Source organism: Apiospora kogelbergensis (genome assembly GCF_038363985.1).
Source record: "Apiospora kogelbergensis strain CBS 113332 chromosome Unknown utg000002l_segment0_segment0, whole genome shotgun sequence".
Classification (NCBI taxonomy): domain Eukaryota; kingdom Fungi; phylum Ascomycota; class Sordariomycetes; order Amphisphaeriales; family Apiosporaceae; genus Apiospora; species Apiospora kogelbergensis.
In genome coordinates, this window is record NW_027117419.1 from 1,187,082 (window position 1) to 1,204,570 (window position 17,489).

The 17,489-nt window shown below is 53.3% G+C and overlaps 5 protein-coding genes across 5 annotated transcripts; 1 reads left to right on the forward strand and 4 right to left on the reverse strand.

The window, feature by feature from the left end:
• Positions 1-338: 338 nt before the first annotated feature.
• On the reverse strand, positions 339-3,190 carry PG998_003261 (protein kinase domain-containing protein; the record flags this gene model as incomplete). The annotated part of the gene is made up of 2 exons (XM_066870079.1): positions 339-2,183; positions 2,240-3,190. 2 exons carry the CDS (start codon positions 3,188-3,190, stop codon positions 339-341), a joined length of 2,796 nt encoding a protein of 931 aa, XP_066733829.1.
• A 4,826-nt stretch (positions 3,191-8,016) lies between these two features.
• Positions 8,017-11,435, reverse strand: PG998_003262 (Lon protease-like protein; the record flags this gene model as incomplete). Its single annotated transcript, XM_066870080.1, has 2 exons — positions 8,017-8,187; positions 8,262-11,435. The coding sequence occupies 2 exons, from the start codon at positions 11,433-11,435 to the stop codon at positions 8,017-8,019; spliced, it is 3,345 nt and encodes a 1,114-aa protein (XP_066733830.1).
• Positions 11,436-12,454: 1,019 nt separating this feature from the next.
• Positions 12,455-13,267, forward strand: PG998_003263 (uncharacterized protein; the record flags this gene model as incomplete). The annotated part of the gene is made up of 1 exon (XM_066870081.1): positions 12,455-13,267. The coding sequence occupies one exon, from the start codon at positions 12,455-12,457 to the stop codon at positions 13,265-13,267; it is 813 nt and encodes a 270-aa protein (XP_066733831.1).
• Positions 13,268-13,863: 596 nt separating this feature from the next.
• Positions 13,864-14,562, reverse strand: PG998_003264 (uncharacterized protein; the record flags this gene model as incomplete). Its single annotated transcript, XM_066870082.1, has 1 exon — positions 13,864-14,562. One exon carries the CDS (start codon positions 14,560-14,562, stop codon positions 13,864-13,866), a length of 699 nt encoding a protein of 232 aa, XP_066733832.1.
• Positions 14,563-15,559: 997 nt separating this feature from the next.
• Positions 15,560-17,259, reverse strand: PG998_003265 (glycoside hydrolase family 76 protein; the record flags this gene model as incomplete). The annotated part of the gene is made up of 4 exons (XM_066870083.1): positions 15,560-16,507; positions 16,588-16,974; positions 17,037-17,116; positions 17,178-17,259. The coding sequence occupies 4 exons, from the start codon at positions 17,257-17,259 to the stop codon at positions 15,560-15,562; spliced, it is 1,497 nt and encodes a 498-aa protein (XP_066733833.1).
• Positions 17,260-17,489: the final 230 nt, after the last annotated feature.

The window sequence follows — 17,489 nt, forward strand, 5'->3', positions numbered from 1 at the left end:
GAAGCTAATAACCAAGCAAAGCTAGCTCGCTTCAGCTTGACGTTCTGATGAAATGTGAGGTAGTCAGTCATTCGTGAAGAAAAAGAAATGTCGGCAGGTAAACTGATCGTTCATTCCGGTCGTTAACTCCGTTTGCATGCGACGCATGCCATATGATTTCTCCTGTTTGCTCCATGGTATTCGTCTTCCAAAAGTCAAAGGAAACAAAGTGTTGCTGCCGAAGCATGTTTCTTTGTCGTCCAAAAACCGCCCAACGCAAATTCCGACCAACTAGATAGAATAGTAGATGAATGAATAAAAATGGCCTCCATAGATGCTGTGTATGTTAATGCGCCCCTTTACGCCTGTGATGTCACGTTCTGTGTTGCCGTGGAGCTGGAAAGACCAAGATCCTCGTCTGAACATATATTCTGTCGAAATTCGTCATCTTGGACGATGTGGCCTGAACCAATGCCGGTTAATTCACTCGGCACCTTAGGCTGTGTGCTGTTTTGTCGAGTGTTCCCTCCTAGCCGACCTTCTCTTGGCCCGGCTCTGTCGTATGTGTAACTGGGGCCCGAGTCCGTTTCACTGTCCTCGCGTATCTCGCATGCCTGTCTCTTTGGAACCCTTTTATCATGTGGGAATTTGTTTCCGGATGCTTCACCCGCGGTTCGTGGGGTTTCACCCATATCTGGTGTATCCCCTTGATCGTGAGCAGGTGATTGCTGAGGTGTATCTGACTCACGTCCTGCGATTCCCGACATATGTGGTTGTGCCGTTTCTTTCGTTGCTGCAGGCTCGATGGTTTCGAAAGGTTCGCGAACACTGGCCGATTGGGCCTGGGGAATTTTTCCTTCCGTTTCTGTGGCCGGGGTTGGGGGGTCCTCGGTATCGTCGATAATAATTTCCGGCGGAGCGGGCGCTCCTTGCATCAGCATCCGTGAGAGCTCCGTGTTTGCGTCAGAAGTCCCCTCGTCATCATGGGCCACATCACCCCCGCTCATCGCTCGAAGGTCATCTTCTAATTTGTCTGACATGATTAATTCCCCAGTAGTGTGGGGGTCCTTTGATTTGGGCGTGCACCGCTCATGGGAAGAAACGCTCCTCGTTCGGCTGGCAACGTTGTCCCCAAACCAACTCATATTGCGTCTGGCGTATGACGAATCGCATCCGGAGTTGCTGGGAAGCGGGCTTGGAGGAGATCGACCACGTGGTGGGTAGTATGAATCGTCGGAGAGGCCGGGTGACCCAGCACGCGAATGGCTACCAGCACCGAAGTAGGGCCAGTCATTTTGAGGTGTCACGGTCCTAACATATGGTCTACCGTACTGGTCGTAGCTCTCAACCAGATAATCTTGTACAGAAAACCCATCCTCAACGCGAATCTGAGGACTATTCAAGTCGTCGTCGTAGAGCTGCGACTCTGGGAACATCGTCACAAGTGTGCTGGCTTGCAGACGAAGTCGCGGGTTATCGCTTAAGCAGTTTTCCACCATGTGTCGATACCAAAGCGGGACTTCGATTTCAGGATCCAGGCGCAGAGGTCTCTGGTGAGCTTCGGGTTCATCTTCTAGCGTCGCGAGTGCCCACAGCACCATGCCAAGCTGATAAAGATCCGATTTCACTCCGATATACATCGAGATTCGTTGGTTGCTGTCAATTAGCGGGGTTGCCTCCGGCGGCTCCCAGCCGACTGGGCAGCCGCGTCGGTTGATGTCTATGATTTTGGCATTCGACTCATCGTCAATCACAATGTTCGACAGAGTGAAGTCTCCCTGGACGAATCCGGCTTCGTGAATATCGGCCAGGCCTTGGACAATCTGCCGGGCCCAGAGTTCTCGAGTTGCCCAAGGTAGATCTGCGCCGTGCTCTTGTGAGTCGTAGATCAAATCGATCAGCGCACCTTTCCCGGCATAGTCGATGAGAAGCCCCTTGACATTCTCGTCATTGTCGTCAACGACTACGCCATAAAATTTGATGACACTGGAAGAGAAGGACAAGGCGTTGAGCGCATTCACCTCATAGAGAAACTCGTCCACCGTATCTGGGCCAGGGATCTCCTTCTTGATTAGAGTTTTCTCACCAACGCGAACCTTGTAGACAAACCCGGACATATGCGAGTCGAAGTCAAGATTGCGTTCTCGGATGCGTCTGCATCTCAAGTGCTGTATCATGCGAACAGTCGGGTAGTGGATGATCTCCTGTTTTGAGCAGATGAGCCAGAGTTCTACTTGGAATAACGGATGAGACAACCTACATTTACATCCTCCACTACATGTACATGCAGCCTAGCGTCGGTCGTCTGCAGTTTAAGATTGGTAACAGTGTCATAGAATTGAATGTCATGGAGGCTTTCTCGAATTGCTTTGTAAATCTTTTCGCTTTTTTCCCGTTGGAATTTGGTGTCTAAGAGGTCCTGCTCTAAGGAATCATCAGGAGCATTCCTATAGTCCAAAGAGATTGTGACGCGACGCCATAGAAAGTCCTGTTGGCGAAAGGTGACAAAGAACTTTTCTCGCTTCGACTTGTCTCGGAAGTGCATAGAGAGATTCAAGATCCATTTTGACTCCAGTTCTTCATGGATCTGAGCGTCGTATAAGGATGTCGTAGTGGACCGCGCACCAGCGGTGGAGGGATCTCGAGAATGGATCCCGAGCGGCGTTCCAGGGCGGAGAAGGTCTCTCTCCTCAGGATGGTCGATATCAATAGTGCTTACGCTCTTGGCGTCCAGAAAATGCTTCTCCCCGACAGGACTGTGCGGGACCGACAACGTCTGCCCGGCTGTTGTCACGGAGTAAGTATCGTCGAGGAAGTCCGGCGCACTTGCGCGAGGCAACTGTTGCTGCTGGCCTGTATGGGAAGCACTGCGGGGACGGTTCGCTCTTCGATCGACAGATACCGCCCTCCGCTCTGCTTGGGTGGGCGCGATTGGCTCGAGCTTGTCTCGTCCTTCGGATTGTTGTCTTTTGAAGGTTTTGGCGCGTGGCAATCCCGGCACAACCTTCCGAGAAACCCGGCGCATAATGTCCTTGGACGGCGAGGCCGGTCGGCTTGCTTTCTCGTCTTTCTCGTCAGCCTCTTGAGCCTCGAGTTCAGGCGAAGGCGGCGCACTATGCTTCCACGACATCAGCTTCTTGAAGATGCCCGAAAACCTCTTGCTATCAGCCGGCGGGGACTCGTGCAACGGTACGTCTGTCTGTGCTGCCATGTTGGCGGAGACTCGGTGAAAGTCGAGGTGGTCGACGGGGGGGTCATAGGCTTGTCTTGCTCCAGGAAGTCGCTGCTCCGCAAGAGGAGAGGGTGGGACCGACTGCTCGTATACAACAGACGGGAGACAGCAATTATGACAGGTCGGGGGGTTGGGATTACTCCACGTCGTTGGGGGTTGTTGCTGGACTTGACGTAATGTCGACTGGAAGAGTGAGGCTTTCCAACATGCGAGACGCGTTTGGCAGCAGTTGTAACAGATGGAGGATACCCTGGGAGCAAAGTGATTTGTGCGAAAAAGAGGATATCCTGGGGCGGAAAAAGAAGCAAGCAGGACAAAGACCGGGTGTGTTTGGCGAACGCAGGTCTATGCAAGCAAGCGATCTCGACAGGCCACCGGCGTCAACAAGTTATGTCGGTTTCGAGAGTTGGGTCGTCATCAAAGAAGCGCAAGCGAACATATGGCACGCATGCAAGGACAATGACGAGGTGTCAGTCGACAGTTGCGGCGTGAGGGAGTCAATTGGGTTGAGTGAGGCGTTCGGGATGCTATTGGTGAAGGGTCACAACCGTTCCGTTCCGGTCGAGGGTCCGAGGTTGGGGTTGGTGTTGTGTTGTCATTTGGGCGTCGTGATGTGATGAATGTCTCTCGTTATGGCCCTGGGTTGGGCGTAGCTCTAGCAAAGTCCAGATCGGTTAGGGCCGCAAAAGACGTCCATCTCCATCCCACTCCTGAAAATATGCAGGAGGAGATGAAGCAGTAGGTAGCAGCGGTAGCGGTAGCAGCAGGAGCAGACGTCTATGCAGATGCAGGCAGCGGAGACGCGAGGTAGCAGTACTTAGTGAGAGTACGCAGCATCTCCAGTTTCTCTCTACCTTGTGCGCGTGAAGAAAGACGCAGGCCAATGCGGTGAAGGCAGTAAGCAGAAGCATCCCAGCATCCCACCAACCCACCTAAACCGCAGGCAGGCACAAGCTTGCTCTATGCCGCTTGCAGTTAGGGCGACGGGCAGGACATCGACTTAGCTTGGCAGCTTGGGGCCGGGGATTGATTGTTTTACAACTACCAGTCACTTACCAGTTGTCGTGCTCGCGCTAACACCCCTCCTACCTCTTGGACATGGATAGCTCCGGCGAGGGGTCAGTCACAGTCCGTGGGTGCCAAGGATTGGACTGGACCAGTTGCTCATTCACTCATTCACAACATCGCACAGGCTTTTCTAGTGAGTATTCACTAGAGACACGCAACACGCTTTCGACGGAAGAAGGAACAAATCTGCAGTCGTGGGAGGAGCAAGGGAGGTAGCCGATCACCAGAGGTGGTGAGTAAGGCATGTATATCCATGAGGTATATCCACGGTCCGTCTGTCCATGTCCACCACACACCCACCCTGGCTGCAAATACGTCAATGTAGAGTAGTGGGGGAAACGCTTATACCAGTGTTGTCAATTCAACCCTGTGATTGACCGGATTTGCTGATGCGTTGTACAATCAACGAGGGGGTCATTTCTCACTTTCACTTTTCGTGAGGTACTTACTGTACGGGCAGAATTCTGGTTGGCGAGAAAGGCCTCGGTGCATTGTTTTCTCTCCAGTCATATTTGCTATTTGATATATTTGACCATCACCCATCTGTTCCCGCCTCATTTGGCTGGACTGGGCATAATCGTTTTGCTTGCAGCTCCGGCTAGCCCTCTTCAAGACGCAAGCAATTCGGGCTTAGCTCTTTGCCGTTTCCATTCTCCCTTTTCAGGCCTCTGCAGAGTCACACAACCGTATCGATGCGACGGGAAGAACCGTGGGTTGCCGTATTCAGCACACGCCTACCCGCTTGATACCTTAGGTTATGAATTGGTGCCATCTCACCACTTGCTACGGACTTTCTATGTCCATTTATCAAAGATGTGAGAAGCCGTCCGTCCGCCATCTCGAACTCGGCCAACCCTCTTCTTCGCCAAATCTTGCAGACTCTGCCAGTGCCCATCATCGTACAGCAAGCAATTGGGTAGTACGGGGAAGCACCTTCATCTTACGAGAGACGCTGGAAGACTAGGATCTGTCGGAGAATCTGCCGCTGGAGCGGGGACGATCCCTCTGCGATGTCTCACATCAACGCTTGTTGAGAGAAAACGCGTTACCATCCGGAAGGGGTTGCTTTTTGGGAACCAGTCATCTTCTGTGACCTGATATGCCCATGCCTGCCTACTGCCTCTCTCGCCCTCTCACTTGCAGCGTCGTTGACCGCATCTCTGAGTATAGCGGGTAGTGGATCGCAGCTAGTCTAGCTTGAAACTAAACAAGTGACACTTTCTCGCTTGAATCCGTATATGTACAGACTTACTTGATGAAGAATCGGCCGGTCCTGTCGGTGTAGGTCGGTCAGGGAAGAAGCTTTCACGATACCGACAGGCACTGCCTCTGTCTACCCTGTGAAAGCTGGAGCTTGGATGCGGGACTTTGCGAGGTCTCTTACTATACACACACAAGCTGACATACGTAACCTACTTACTAGCCAGCTCTCACAATATATTGCCCATCCGCACAGCGCATCTGACCGCCCTTGCACAAGGCAACGCCAACACAGACCACCAGATCTATTCGTACGATTCTTCCCACATCTGTCCCCCGGGGCAGGGAGAGACAGGATGACGTGTGATGGGGCACTGCGCCGAGCTACGTTAGTATCAATGCATGCTAAGCGAGGAACCAGTGGCCCAGCGCATGGCGACTAGCATGGGGCATCTTGTTTAGTTAGCGGCCACTTTCTTTTAAGCCCCCTAGCCCCGTCCAGCATGTCACTCAAGATATCCCAAACCGTTGCAAGCAAATACGTTACAAGGCCTGCCTGGCCTGCCTCCCCGGAGCTGAACCGGCATGGACGGGTGCGGCGTCCGTCTGACTTGAGCCGCCGTGGACATGGAATTGGAACCCAACCGCAGCAGAGGCTTCCGATCACGCGGTTACCTGATCTGATCTCGACCCGTGCTAGTTGAAGTCCAATAGTCCCCCCCCATCCGAATTTTATCAGCCCTATTAGCCTAGGCACCTGTTCCAATTCTCCAGCCAACCAGACAGACTTGGGCAGCGATACATGTAGTAATCAATCCTAATCTGTGCGCGCCGATTTCAGCGCGGCATGGAAAGCGAGGCTGGACCACATATATTGGCCAGCGATGAATGAGTGGCTCGCACTCGCTCCCCCGTGTTATGTATGTATGTTTCTCTGCGCCTACCTGCAGGTGGTGCATGTTGGCTACTGCTCTCTCTGTCTGCCCCGTCCAATGCGTGTAGCTGGTACCGGTACATCCGCAAAGACCCCAGCGGCCTACTTGATGTATATGTATGTCATGCCATCTCGGATCTCGGTGGGTAGATGCGGAGGCTCCTCTTCTTCCTCACGTGAACGGCCTTCAATGTAAGTGGGTGTGCTGGCGTGCTGGTGTGCTTTCTTCTACCAGACCAAGAGGTCTTATACTAATCACCCTCCCGCGTCCCGCATACGTAATTACAAGGCCCATCCATGTGCTGGAATCTGGAATAGCGGCAGATCATGTATAGAATATGGGATATGAAGATCGAAGGTGCATGTGTGAGTGTGGTGGCCCGTGGCTGCTACTCTTACATGCACACGCATAAGAATTACCGGACATGGAATCGCAGTCGAGCAGTCGAGGTTCCATCGGGGGCATCCCTTCTCCCTCCCTAGCACTGGCGCTGATTCCCGCTGCCTCCTTCCCTGCCCCGGCCGTGTGCCCCCACCAAGTTTGCTCCCTACATATCTGACTATTCTATAACCAAATCCCAATGCGACGCAATCAGACACAACGGGATATGTAATGCTGACTTCCTCCCCCGGAACGCGCACGAATATACACCTAAATGACGCACACGTACGCCCTTCATTCAAACATGCTCTTATTTCCAATTCCAACCCGCGAGACCCCCAAAGCCCAAACCGGCCAATCACGGCCCACCACTCGGGCTTCGTCCTGGCCGTCCCTGGGGCTGGCTGGGGGGTTGTTGGGCAGTGATGGTTTTGATAGCTGGCGTCATGAACTTGATGAGTTGTACAACTCGCTAGCCCGCAAACTTTGCCAACCCGTTGGGCACGCACACTTTACAACACACCCCCTCGTGACGATGGCTGCATTTTCTGGGGGTTTTTTTTCTTCCCCCATTGTAAGGGAGACTATCCAGCAACGGCTATAACTTAGTCGCGTGAACATGATGGCCTACGCGTTTAGAATCAGGTAGGCAACGGAACCGCCGACTGACTGGATGTTCGCCTTACAGCGGCTGGTGTGTTTTAGTATACCTACCGCATGGTTCATCCCGTGTTAAGTAGCTTGGTAATACGCATTAGATATTCGGGCAAGAATTCGTGATGCCAGGCAAGCGAGCCTAAATCATTACCGTTTACGTACCCCGTAGTACTCGCTTCCGGGTCAATTGGTAGCGATTGGATACTTGACAGCAAATAGAACAAACCAATAACCAACCCATGATGGGATGGCTGGCGTTAACTGACGACTGCAACCACGTTGCCTCTGAGAGCTTTAAGCTTCTGAAGCAACAATTCGAACAACGCCAATGGCTGGATGTCTCCAAGGCTTAATTCAGAAGTCTTTTTGTTATTACAATGAATCGCTATACAGAAAAGAGTAGAGGAGTTGCTGGGTCGCCGCCTCGAGTCATGGACTCGTATAACCCTGTCGCGCCAGTAACGCCTGGTGATGATGATGGGGCCTTAACACCGCTAATGCCGCCCTGTTATATGTGTGCTTCTACTGTATGCCAGTCGAATGCCTTCCATCTAAATCGCTATATTATTCGTCCTTCGTCTCGCTTTTCTTCGATTGAGAGCCGTGCTCCTTCTCCCATTCACAGATTTTACACTTGTTGGCAAGAGCTCTATCAGCATCGGAAAGGGGGAAAACGACCTCAAAGACATCCTTGTACCAGCTGGCTGGGCGGCCCTCGATGCCCTCCTTGATGTTCTGCAAATGAATCAGTCAGCATGATGCATATAGTTTGGGGGTAATCGCTTTTCAGTGGTTAATGGGGCACTTACCTCAGGTAATTCCAGCCAGTCAGACAAGTTGTCCTCAGGGAAGATAATCAGCTTGCATCCTGCCCTGCGCGCAGCCACTGTCTTCTCCCTCAAGCCACCAATACGGAGAACCTTGCCCGTCAGGGTCAGTTCACCCGTCATTGCCACTGTGGGGTCGATAGCTCTATCCAGTGCCAATGAAAGCAGCGAGGTCGTCATCGTCACACCGGCAGACGGACCATCCTTTTGCACTGCCCCTTCTGGGACGTGCAGATGAATCTTCGCCTTATCGAAGAAGTGGTTGTCGGGGAATTCCTGAACCATCATTGATTTGGCGAAAGAGTATGCAATCGTCGACGACTCCTTCATAACCGATTTCAGGTTGCCAGTGATCTCAAGGCCCGGGCGGCTGCTCGGCCTCAGGGAAGACTGCAGGATAGACTCGATGTACATGGCAGAGCCGCCCATCTGAGTCCACGCAAGACCCATGGTGACACCAGGTGGGGTTACGTCGTATAGCCTATCCGATGTGAAGACCGGGGGTCCGATGTAGTCCTTCAGATTTTCCTTGTCGATAGTGACGTGGACGGTATCGGGAACCTTGAGAGCAACCCGGGGCTTTTCTGTGGTCTCCTGTTCGGATGCCTCAGACGTGGCGGGGTCCTTGTTGTCCTTACCCTTGTCCTTCTGTGATTCTTCCAGAGCGGCCTTGCCGTCTTCCGTCAAAGCCTCCTCCTCCGGCAGAACCTCCTCGCCAAGATCTTGGACGATCTTAAGTGCCGACTTTCTATAGATTTTCTCGATCTGCTTCTTCAGGTTACGAACACCCGATTCACGGGCATACGACTTGATCAGCTCATCAATTGCCTCATCGGATAACGTCACATCGGCACCCTTCAAGCCTGCCAACTCTTTGGCCGCCGGTGCGAGATAGCGGTCTGCGATGGCCTTCTTCTCATCTGATACGTATCCAGAAAGTCTGATGACTTCCATACGATCGAGAAGAGGCCTGGGGATAGTGTCCGTCATATTGGCAGTGCATACAAACAGAACCTTTGACAGGTCAACAGGTACGTCCATGTAGTGATCCAGGAACGAGCTGTTCTGTTCCGGGTCAAGAAGTTCGAGTAAAGCGGAAGAGGGGTCTCCCTGATATCCTCTTCCAATCTTGTCGATCTCGTCAATAAGAATCAATGGATTCTCGGTCTGGCACTTCTTCAAGGCCTGGATGACTCGACCCGGCAGGGCACCAACGTATGTTCTTCGGTGACCTTTGATCTCGGCAACATCCGTGAGACCACCCACACTGAACCGGTAGTATTGGCGGTTAAGCGCCCTGGCGATAGACTTGCCGATGCTTGTCTTGCCCACACCAGGAGGACCCACGAAGCAGAGAATTTTGCCTTCGACCGTGCCACGTAGCTTTCCGACGGCGATGAATTCTAGGATGCGATCCTTGACGTCTTTGAGACCGTAATGATCTTCATCCAAGACCGTCACCGCGTTCTTAATGCCGAAGTTCTCCGCGCTCCGCTGTCCCCAAGGTATCTGGGTAAGCCAGTCAAGGTAGTTCCGGGTGACGTTGAATTCCGAGGCCGCAGGCTCCAGATGAGCTAGCTTATTGATCTCGTCGTCGAAGACCTTTCGAACAGCCTCGGGCATTGCCAACTTGTCAGCCTTCTCCTTAAACTTCTCCACGAGCTTGTCCTTGCCATCGGACTCTATTCCAAGCTCACGTCGGATGCCCTTCATCTGCTCCATCAACCAATACTCTCGCTGTCTCTTGGTGATCTTCTGTTCCACATCCTTGGTAATCTTTGACTGCAGTTGAGCATTCATCAACTCCTTCTTCAAGACGACGAGGGCCTTCTGCATTCGCTCTTCCACGTCGAGGCTTGCCAGAACTTCTTGTAGCTCGGCGGGCTCACCAGCAGAGACAGCGGCAGCAAAGTCAGCCAGCTTTCCAGGCTCTGCCACGACATTGCCTGTCGATTGGCTCATAGAGAAAGTCGAGATTTGGTCGCGGAAAAGACTGTTCATCGTAGCAACTTCCTTAAACACGTTTACAATCTCGTTTGTGATGGCGCGAATGACCTGGCTCTTGGGGTCGAAGGGCTGTTCCGTTAAGTTCTCGACATTGACGAGACTGACCGGGTATTTCCGTAAGAAGGAAGTTGGCTCATACTTTTCAGTCTGAGTCTCGGTGCTTTTGGGCGCGACTACCCCCTCTTCGAAGCTGGCTACTACGTCTCCCTTCTTCTCCCGTTGCGCTTCCTCGTCAGTCTTAGTGGGGATAGGGTCAGGGACCTCAGGCTCAGAGACCTCAGGTTCGCCCTCAGTCTTCTTGACCTCCGTTGATCCTGGTGGGATCAATGTGGAAAGCTTGATGCGACGGTGGGGGTATAAAATGGCTGTAAGACTGTTCGTCTCGCCGTGAACAGGGAAGGCACTCGTGATCTGCGCGAAGACGCCGGTGTCGTACACATCGTCTGCGTTGCGGATAATGTCGTCATCGGCATTCTCGTCCTTGAACAAGAAAGCCCCGACGTAAGGCTGGCCGCGCTTCATCATTTCCATGATAGCAGCAGAAACGTTCGGGTCCTTGATGGTGATAGCCTTGTAGAAACCGGGGAACAGAGGTCGCTTCGCAATAGGAATGGCCATGACCTGAGGGTAGACATCTGGCACTGCGGGCTTTTGCAGCGCTTTGTCTGCACCCTTACGGCCTTTACGGCCCCCGTCCCCGGGCCCATCGCTGCCACCAGAGCCAGACGATGCACCGCCGCCGGCTGCACTGCTACCCTTGCCGTCTGCTGCCTCTCCCGATTCACTCTTGTCGCCCGCAGCGGGTGGGTCAGATGTAGTACTTTTGGCCTCGGCAAGCTCTGCCTCAGTGACGTTTTCGACCTTCTTCTCCAGGTTGGCCTTTTCCTCCTCTTCCGTCAGCGGCTCGAGCTTCTGATTGAAGAAGTCATTGTCTTTCTCTTTCCGTCGCACGGCCGAGGTGGAAAAGCGAGCTGCTGTCGGTACGTAGCCGGGATGTGAGGGGGAGGTCGAGGGTGGGCACGCGACCAGTTGCGCAGTACGCGGGCAGAGTGCGCTGGATCGGCAGAGCGCCGTGGTATAGAGTCGTTGAGCTGGCCTTCGCGATGCTCGCACGGCAAGCTGCCGCGACAGCTGTTGCCGACACAGCATGGTGGTGTGGTGGTGGTGGTGACTTGACGGTAGGCAGATGACAGTGTTCACGGCGGAAAAGGGTAGGAATTATACCAGGGTGGAAGAAATGAAGAATCAATTAATAGTACAAGTAACACCCAAGCACGAAATCTAGAAGGAAAACCCTGTACAAGTGGTGATGGGAAAGGTTATCGCCGCCGCATCTACAGACGATTGTCTTAATAATCCAGCTGAAGCTCGGACGGCAAAAAAAGACGACATCATCACCGGGCGCCGAGGAAGGAGCTCCCCATAGAAGCGGCTAGATATTTTTAGCGCACGAACCAACGGTCGGTGACTCAACCGCACACTTGGTAAATCGGGTTGCCACCTGCCAGAGATTTCAACATGGAATCAACGTAAAATGAATATAACAATGACAATCTAATCAGTATCTGGAAACCATTGGGCTGTCAATACCAAGACCCTATCGTTGATCCAATGTTCTCGACCGTCGGACAGGTGAATGGCCTTTGGCTGTTGGCTGTAGACCTACACAACCGAAAGAGGGGCTGGAAACAAGGGCCCACTCAAGATTGTACACTGTATATAAGCTCAATTAATCAGCTGCAAGTAATCATGGCACGGCCTAAGGGAACAGCAGCAGTGTATACCATTGTAAATGCAAGGGAGGTGCGTCTTATAGTATCCTCCAGCTTTCGTCGCAATCTTGCAACCATGTGAGGCCATCTCGGGGGCATGGGAGTCGAGAGGAAGCCGGAGTTATTGCAGGCCAATCAGAAGGGCCCCGTGCCTTGGTTGAGCTTACCCAGCTAGCATCTTTGGAATCGAGGGGTCAATTGGACCCCTATTGCAGCAAGGCGAATCAACGTCGTTATTTCCTTCAACTACCTCGACTATATAAAACCCATTTCTCCAAGAAGTGCATATCGCATCCCATACACCAACTACTAGCACACTCCCAAAGCACCACGGCTTGAAGAGCAAAGACAGCTAGTTACTTGGCAGATAAGCAAAGACGTCTCACAGCAGAAACCATGGAAGGCATTGATCCAATCACCGGCCGTCAGCTGTCCTCGGACGCCATCCAGCGCGTGCTCTTCATCGCCCCCAAGGTGCACGTCTACAACATCCCGCCCATGGTGCCCGGCAAGGGCCACGTCGCCGCCGCCTGGACGGCCGACAACAACCAGCGCCAGATCTTCACGGCGCGGCTGCGCATCCTGGAGACGGCCGAGACGGCGGCGGGCGGCGACGAGGAGGAGAAGGTCAAGACGGACCTGGTGCTCGAGGACGCCAGCAACGGCCAGCTGTTCGCCGCCGCGCCCTACACGACCGCCGCCGTCGTGGAGCCCGTCTCGGACAGCTCGCGTTTCTTCGCCGTGCGCGTGCAGGACGAGGCCGGCCGCAAGGCCTCGCTGGGCATCGGCTTCGAGGAGCGCAGCGACGCCTTCGACTTCAGCGTCGCCCTGCAGGAGGCCCGCAAGTCGCTCGGCTGGGAGAAGCCCCAGAACAACGCCACCGGCGGGGGCCCCAAGAAGGCCGCCGACCGCAAGGAGGAGGAGAAGCGCGACTACAGCCTCAAGGAGGGCGAGACCATCACCGTCAACCTTCCCGGCCGCTTCGGTCGCCGGAGACCCGAGGCCAGCGAGAGCAGCGACAGCGCCAGCGCGCCGCTCGCGTCTTTCTCCTTGCCACCGCCCCCGTCCTCGGCGTCGTCATCACGGGGAGCAGGTATACTTCCTCCGCCACCGAGCGCCCACTCCGCCAAAGTCCAGACACACCAGCGCAATAAACCCTCGGCGGCGGATTTGGGATTCGATGATGGTCAGAATGGAGAGTTTGCTTGAGGCGAATGCGGTAGACTCTGTCGGGTTGCGGATTGGTTTTCTAGACGGTATTATACATTCTAGATACGATACGATAACTACTCATACTGTCTTTCCTGCCATCGAAATCTCATCAGTTGTAGCGCATGGTGGGTAGTCTCCGACTATGGTATGGTAAATGTGACTCGGTCGTGATCTCGAGTGGTGAGCCACGCCGCTTACCCACCTCTAGTTCATAGCTTGCATTTGTTAGATTTCTCAACGTCTTGTCGACTGATTTGGCTTGTCATTATTGCATTCAATGACGCCAGAGATGAAATACCAGATGATGTGCCGTCATAACGCCAAACAAGTCTTATTTCCCTCGCCAACGGGCCAGTGGCTCGTTGGTATGTATGGTCTGTTGTGTTTGTACTGTCCCGGTTCTGTGTTCAAGTAGGCATGTCGGCATACATTGTATGATTATGGTGTTGGTGTGTTTATTTTCTTTTTGTTATTCGTATACATAATTATAAATTATCAGGTCGGCAGGATGCTAAAGAGTAAGGCATCCCAATTCCCGGGTCTCCCTTCACCACTGTCTGCGTTGTCGGCCAGAAATAAGGGATATCTTTTACTCATGGTGTACGACGGCGATGACGCTGGTCTGACCCAGTTGACGCGAACGGGTCTATGTACCATGCTTGAGGCCTAGCCGTAGTGTAAGGAAGATAGTCTACCGAGTAGACGTGCTGCCTTTGCTGCCGACGCGCGTAGCTGCTCCCACTCGCAGTGTTAGTAGGTTCAAGGTGGTGCGGATGATAACTCGCATCTGTTCCACTCTTCTGCCTTCGCGCCTTATTCCAATGATCGTCAGCATAGGCAGCCTGGCCTTGTCCATATTCCCAATCCCAGTCTCGCTGCTGCTGCTGCCGCCACTGCTGTCCACCCCTCTGCTGTCTGAGAAATGTCTTCTGCTGCTCCACCATAAGCCACCGCTCTCGGTACTGACTCTCCAAATGGATCTCGCCCAGCCGGGAGAGAATCTCCTTCTCCCTTTCGACGCTCTTGTCAATAAGGCGCTGGATCCGCGCACGATACTTGTGCGCCTGTCGCCGCCGGTACTCTTGATCGATACCGTGAGATCTTGGATCGTCGTAGGCCGTATCGATGGCGACGTCAGTGGCAGCGACTCGGGAGAACAGGCCATCTGCCCGGCGGCCTTGCTCATACAGTAGCCACTCTAGGTGCTGTCGCTCGCTTTCGATGTGGTCAAACTGGCGGGGGTGGTTGTGAAGGTGGCGGTGAGGATTCGGTAGATTTAGCGAAGGCGACATCGCTCTGCCTGAGGTATTTGGGGTTCGGCCATCATCGCTATGGCTTTCGATAAATCTGTGATGGGTGACTGGGGATGTTTGTCGTTGCTGCTGCTGGCTCTGCCCATGACTCTTTTGCCCTCTCTGGCGGGAGTGGGTATTCCAGGATTCCCGGTGATGAGTCCGCGGCCATATCTGAGTACCGTACATGATCACGAGAAAGAAATTGGATGGTTAAGCAGGATGGTGGTCAATGATATCTATGGCTAAAGAAACCTGATGTAATAGAGGCACTTCTTTTCATGAGCAAGGTATTCTATCCTTATGAACTCCTTCAAGTGTTGTACTTATCAGCCAAAACAAGTAAGATCACACCTATGACACAAGCCCAGACGGCGCAAATCCGCCAAGTCATCTCTCACCTTTATTTGATCAGTTTAGGGGGTTAAGTACATGGTCCAGCTGAGTTGCAGGTCTTAACCAGCTAATGCAAGGGGACAAAGAGACTTGGGAACCGTGGACAGCTATTCCTCTAATTAGAAGCTGTTCCTGCTGCTGCCTTACTATATTGGATATTTAACCAGCATGCCACGTGGTACATATGCTTTGGGCCCTTTTTTTAAGCGGCAAGAAATCACGTCTGCAATTGGCTACATCTTGCCTGTTTCTACAGATATCAGGCCTGCTAGACACTTGATTTCATATAAGTAGAAGACCCTTGGCATATAACAGGACAACAGGGGAACTCTTCGCATAGAACTGAGATTAAAGTGTCACCAGGAAGTTAAGTGACATTTAGGATGCACGAATATGCAATTGTATTTTGATGGACCAGAAATCCTGATACACGGAGACAAGCCTAGAAAAAGAACGAACCCGTATGGGGTCCGTAGACGCCTGAATCTATGTCTTTCGTTTGACATCCTATTGCTTGCTGAAATCCATGCCCCTTATGTACCCTTTCCTCGCATATGCATGCTTCGAGGCCCTTCTAACGCCTCAGCAAGGACTCGGCTCATTATGCCAGCTGACATAGGAAGAAGCCAGTCATTGAGCCGATCACCAACACATGCCATTTAGAAGGAGACAACCCAGTGCCATCGCTCGATCTCTTAGTAGGAGACGGAGCCGGTGATTCGGAGATACTAGGAGACTCTGACTGAGAGGAACTAAGAGTCGTTGACTGAGGGGGATTAAGAGTCGTCGACGGAGAGGGGTCAGAAGTCACTGGCTGGTGGAAAGCAGGAGAAGGCGATTCGTGCGGAACAGGACTGATACCCTTCACATGGTGAATCTCGTCGGCTCTGAGGGGTGGCGTAGCCTCTTGGGCCAGCAGGCCCTGGACGACCTCCAAGGCGGACATCTGTTGACCGAGCCCCGTGTTGCCGTCGTAGCCGCCTATGTACCACTTCTCGCCACAGGTGGTACCGTTGGCGCCGCCGGAACAGGCCTTGCCGGCAGCCACGGCGGACGGGTTGAGCACGGCCTGGACCTGCGGCAGCGTGGACGGCATCATCAGGGTCGTGGCCCACATGAAGCGGGAGAGGTACGCCTTGAAGCTCCGCATGTCGGTGTTGCACGTGCCGCCCATCTCGCAGGCGTGCTCGAACATGACGCCCGTCGAGTTGTCGTACGGGCCGAAGTAGCCGCCCGGGTTGCCCTTGGTGGCCGCTGTGAGCAGACCCGTCGTGCGGCCGGCCCAGGTCGCGTCGCCGTGCGTGTGGTTGTAGAGCACGGCCGCGCCGTACATGTAGATGCCCTGGGCGTAGCTGAACGAGACCTGGTTGACCTTCTGGCAGTTGTCGCGGCTATCGGCTCCGTCGAGGACGTTGAAGTCCGCGGTGATGAAGCCCACCGACTCGGACCAGTCCCAGATCTTTGAAGCCCAGTCTTGGTATGTCTGGTTGCCGGTCGCACGGGCGAGCCGGGCTGAGAGCTGGAATAGTCCGCCATTGCTGACAGAATTCTGTGAAATATGAGAGTTAGGGTCACTGTGAAAAAGATAGGATGGAAACTTGACGTTTGTTCTCGTCGCCAACTACTCACCTTGTAGGTCATGCCATTCGGGTTGCTTGCGAAGATCTGCCAGGCCAGGCCACCACCGCAGGTCGTTGCGTCCCAACGAACCACCATGGTGTTCCAGATATTCTCAGCCATCTTAAGCCAAGAAGGGATGCTGTCATCAGGCTGCGGGAAATTGCGCTCTGCTGCCTCCAAGACCGTGAAGGACCAGAACGCCTGGTCGTCGTTTCCCTCATCGCCTTGGTGACGGGGGACCATGTAGTCGAAGTTGGGACCGACTTGGGAAAGCAGTGCCTGGGTGATCACGTCGTGGTACGAGGCATCTCCGGTGTAGTGCTCGTAATCCAGCATGGATCCCCAACAGGCTCCAGACTCCCACCAGTAGACCGGGGCGGGGAATACGGCAATCGTCTGTAAGAAACAAGATTAGGACCATTCGAGACCGTTAGGCAAACACCACCAGGATCACTTACATCGGAGGTGTTCGTGATGTTTCCAGTGTAATAGGACATGGTCCCATATGCCAGGGTTGAGGCGACACTGCGGATAGAAGCTGCAACCCTCAAGTAAGTCAACTATTTTCTGATAGTAAAACTAAGTCTCACTTGACTTACAGGCATCGCTTATGTCCAGATCCTGAGGAGCCACAAAGCTGCCGGCCAAGATGGCAGCGTTGTGGACTGGCTTGAACAACATGTTGCTTCCAATGAGAGATGACTATCAGCTGGTGATATTATGTCAGATGGATGCGTAGAAAGTGAGGTAAAACCCAAACCAACCGCGTTGATGGATGTTGCCTCTGGAAGGGACTGGGCCAGGAAATATGAACAACTTAAAACAAGTATCAAGTGTTCTCATTTGTAGCCGTGAAGAAGAGCATGCGGCAAGACGGAAGTGAAAGCCGTGGTGTAATAGAATCAGAGTGA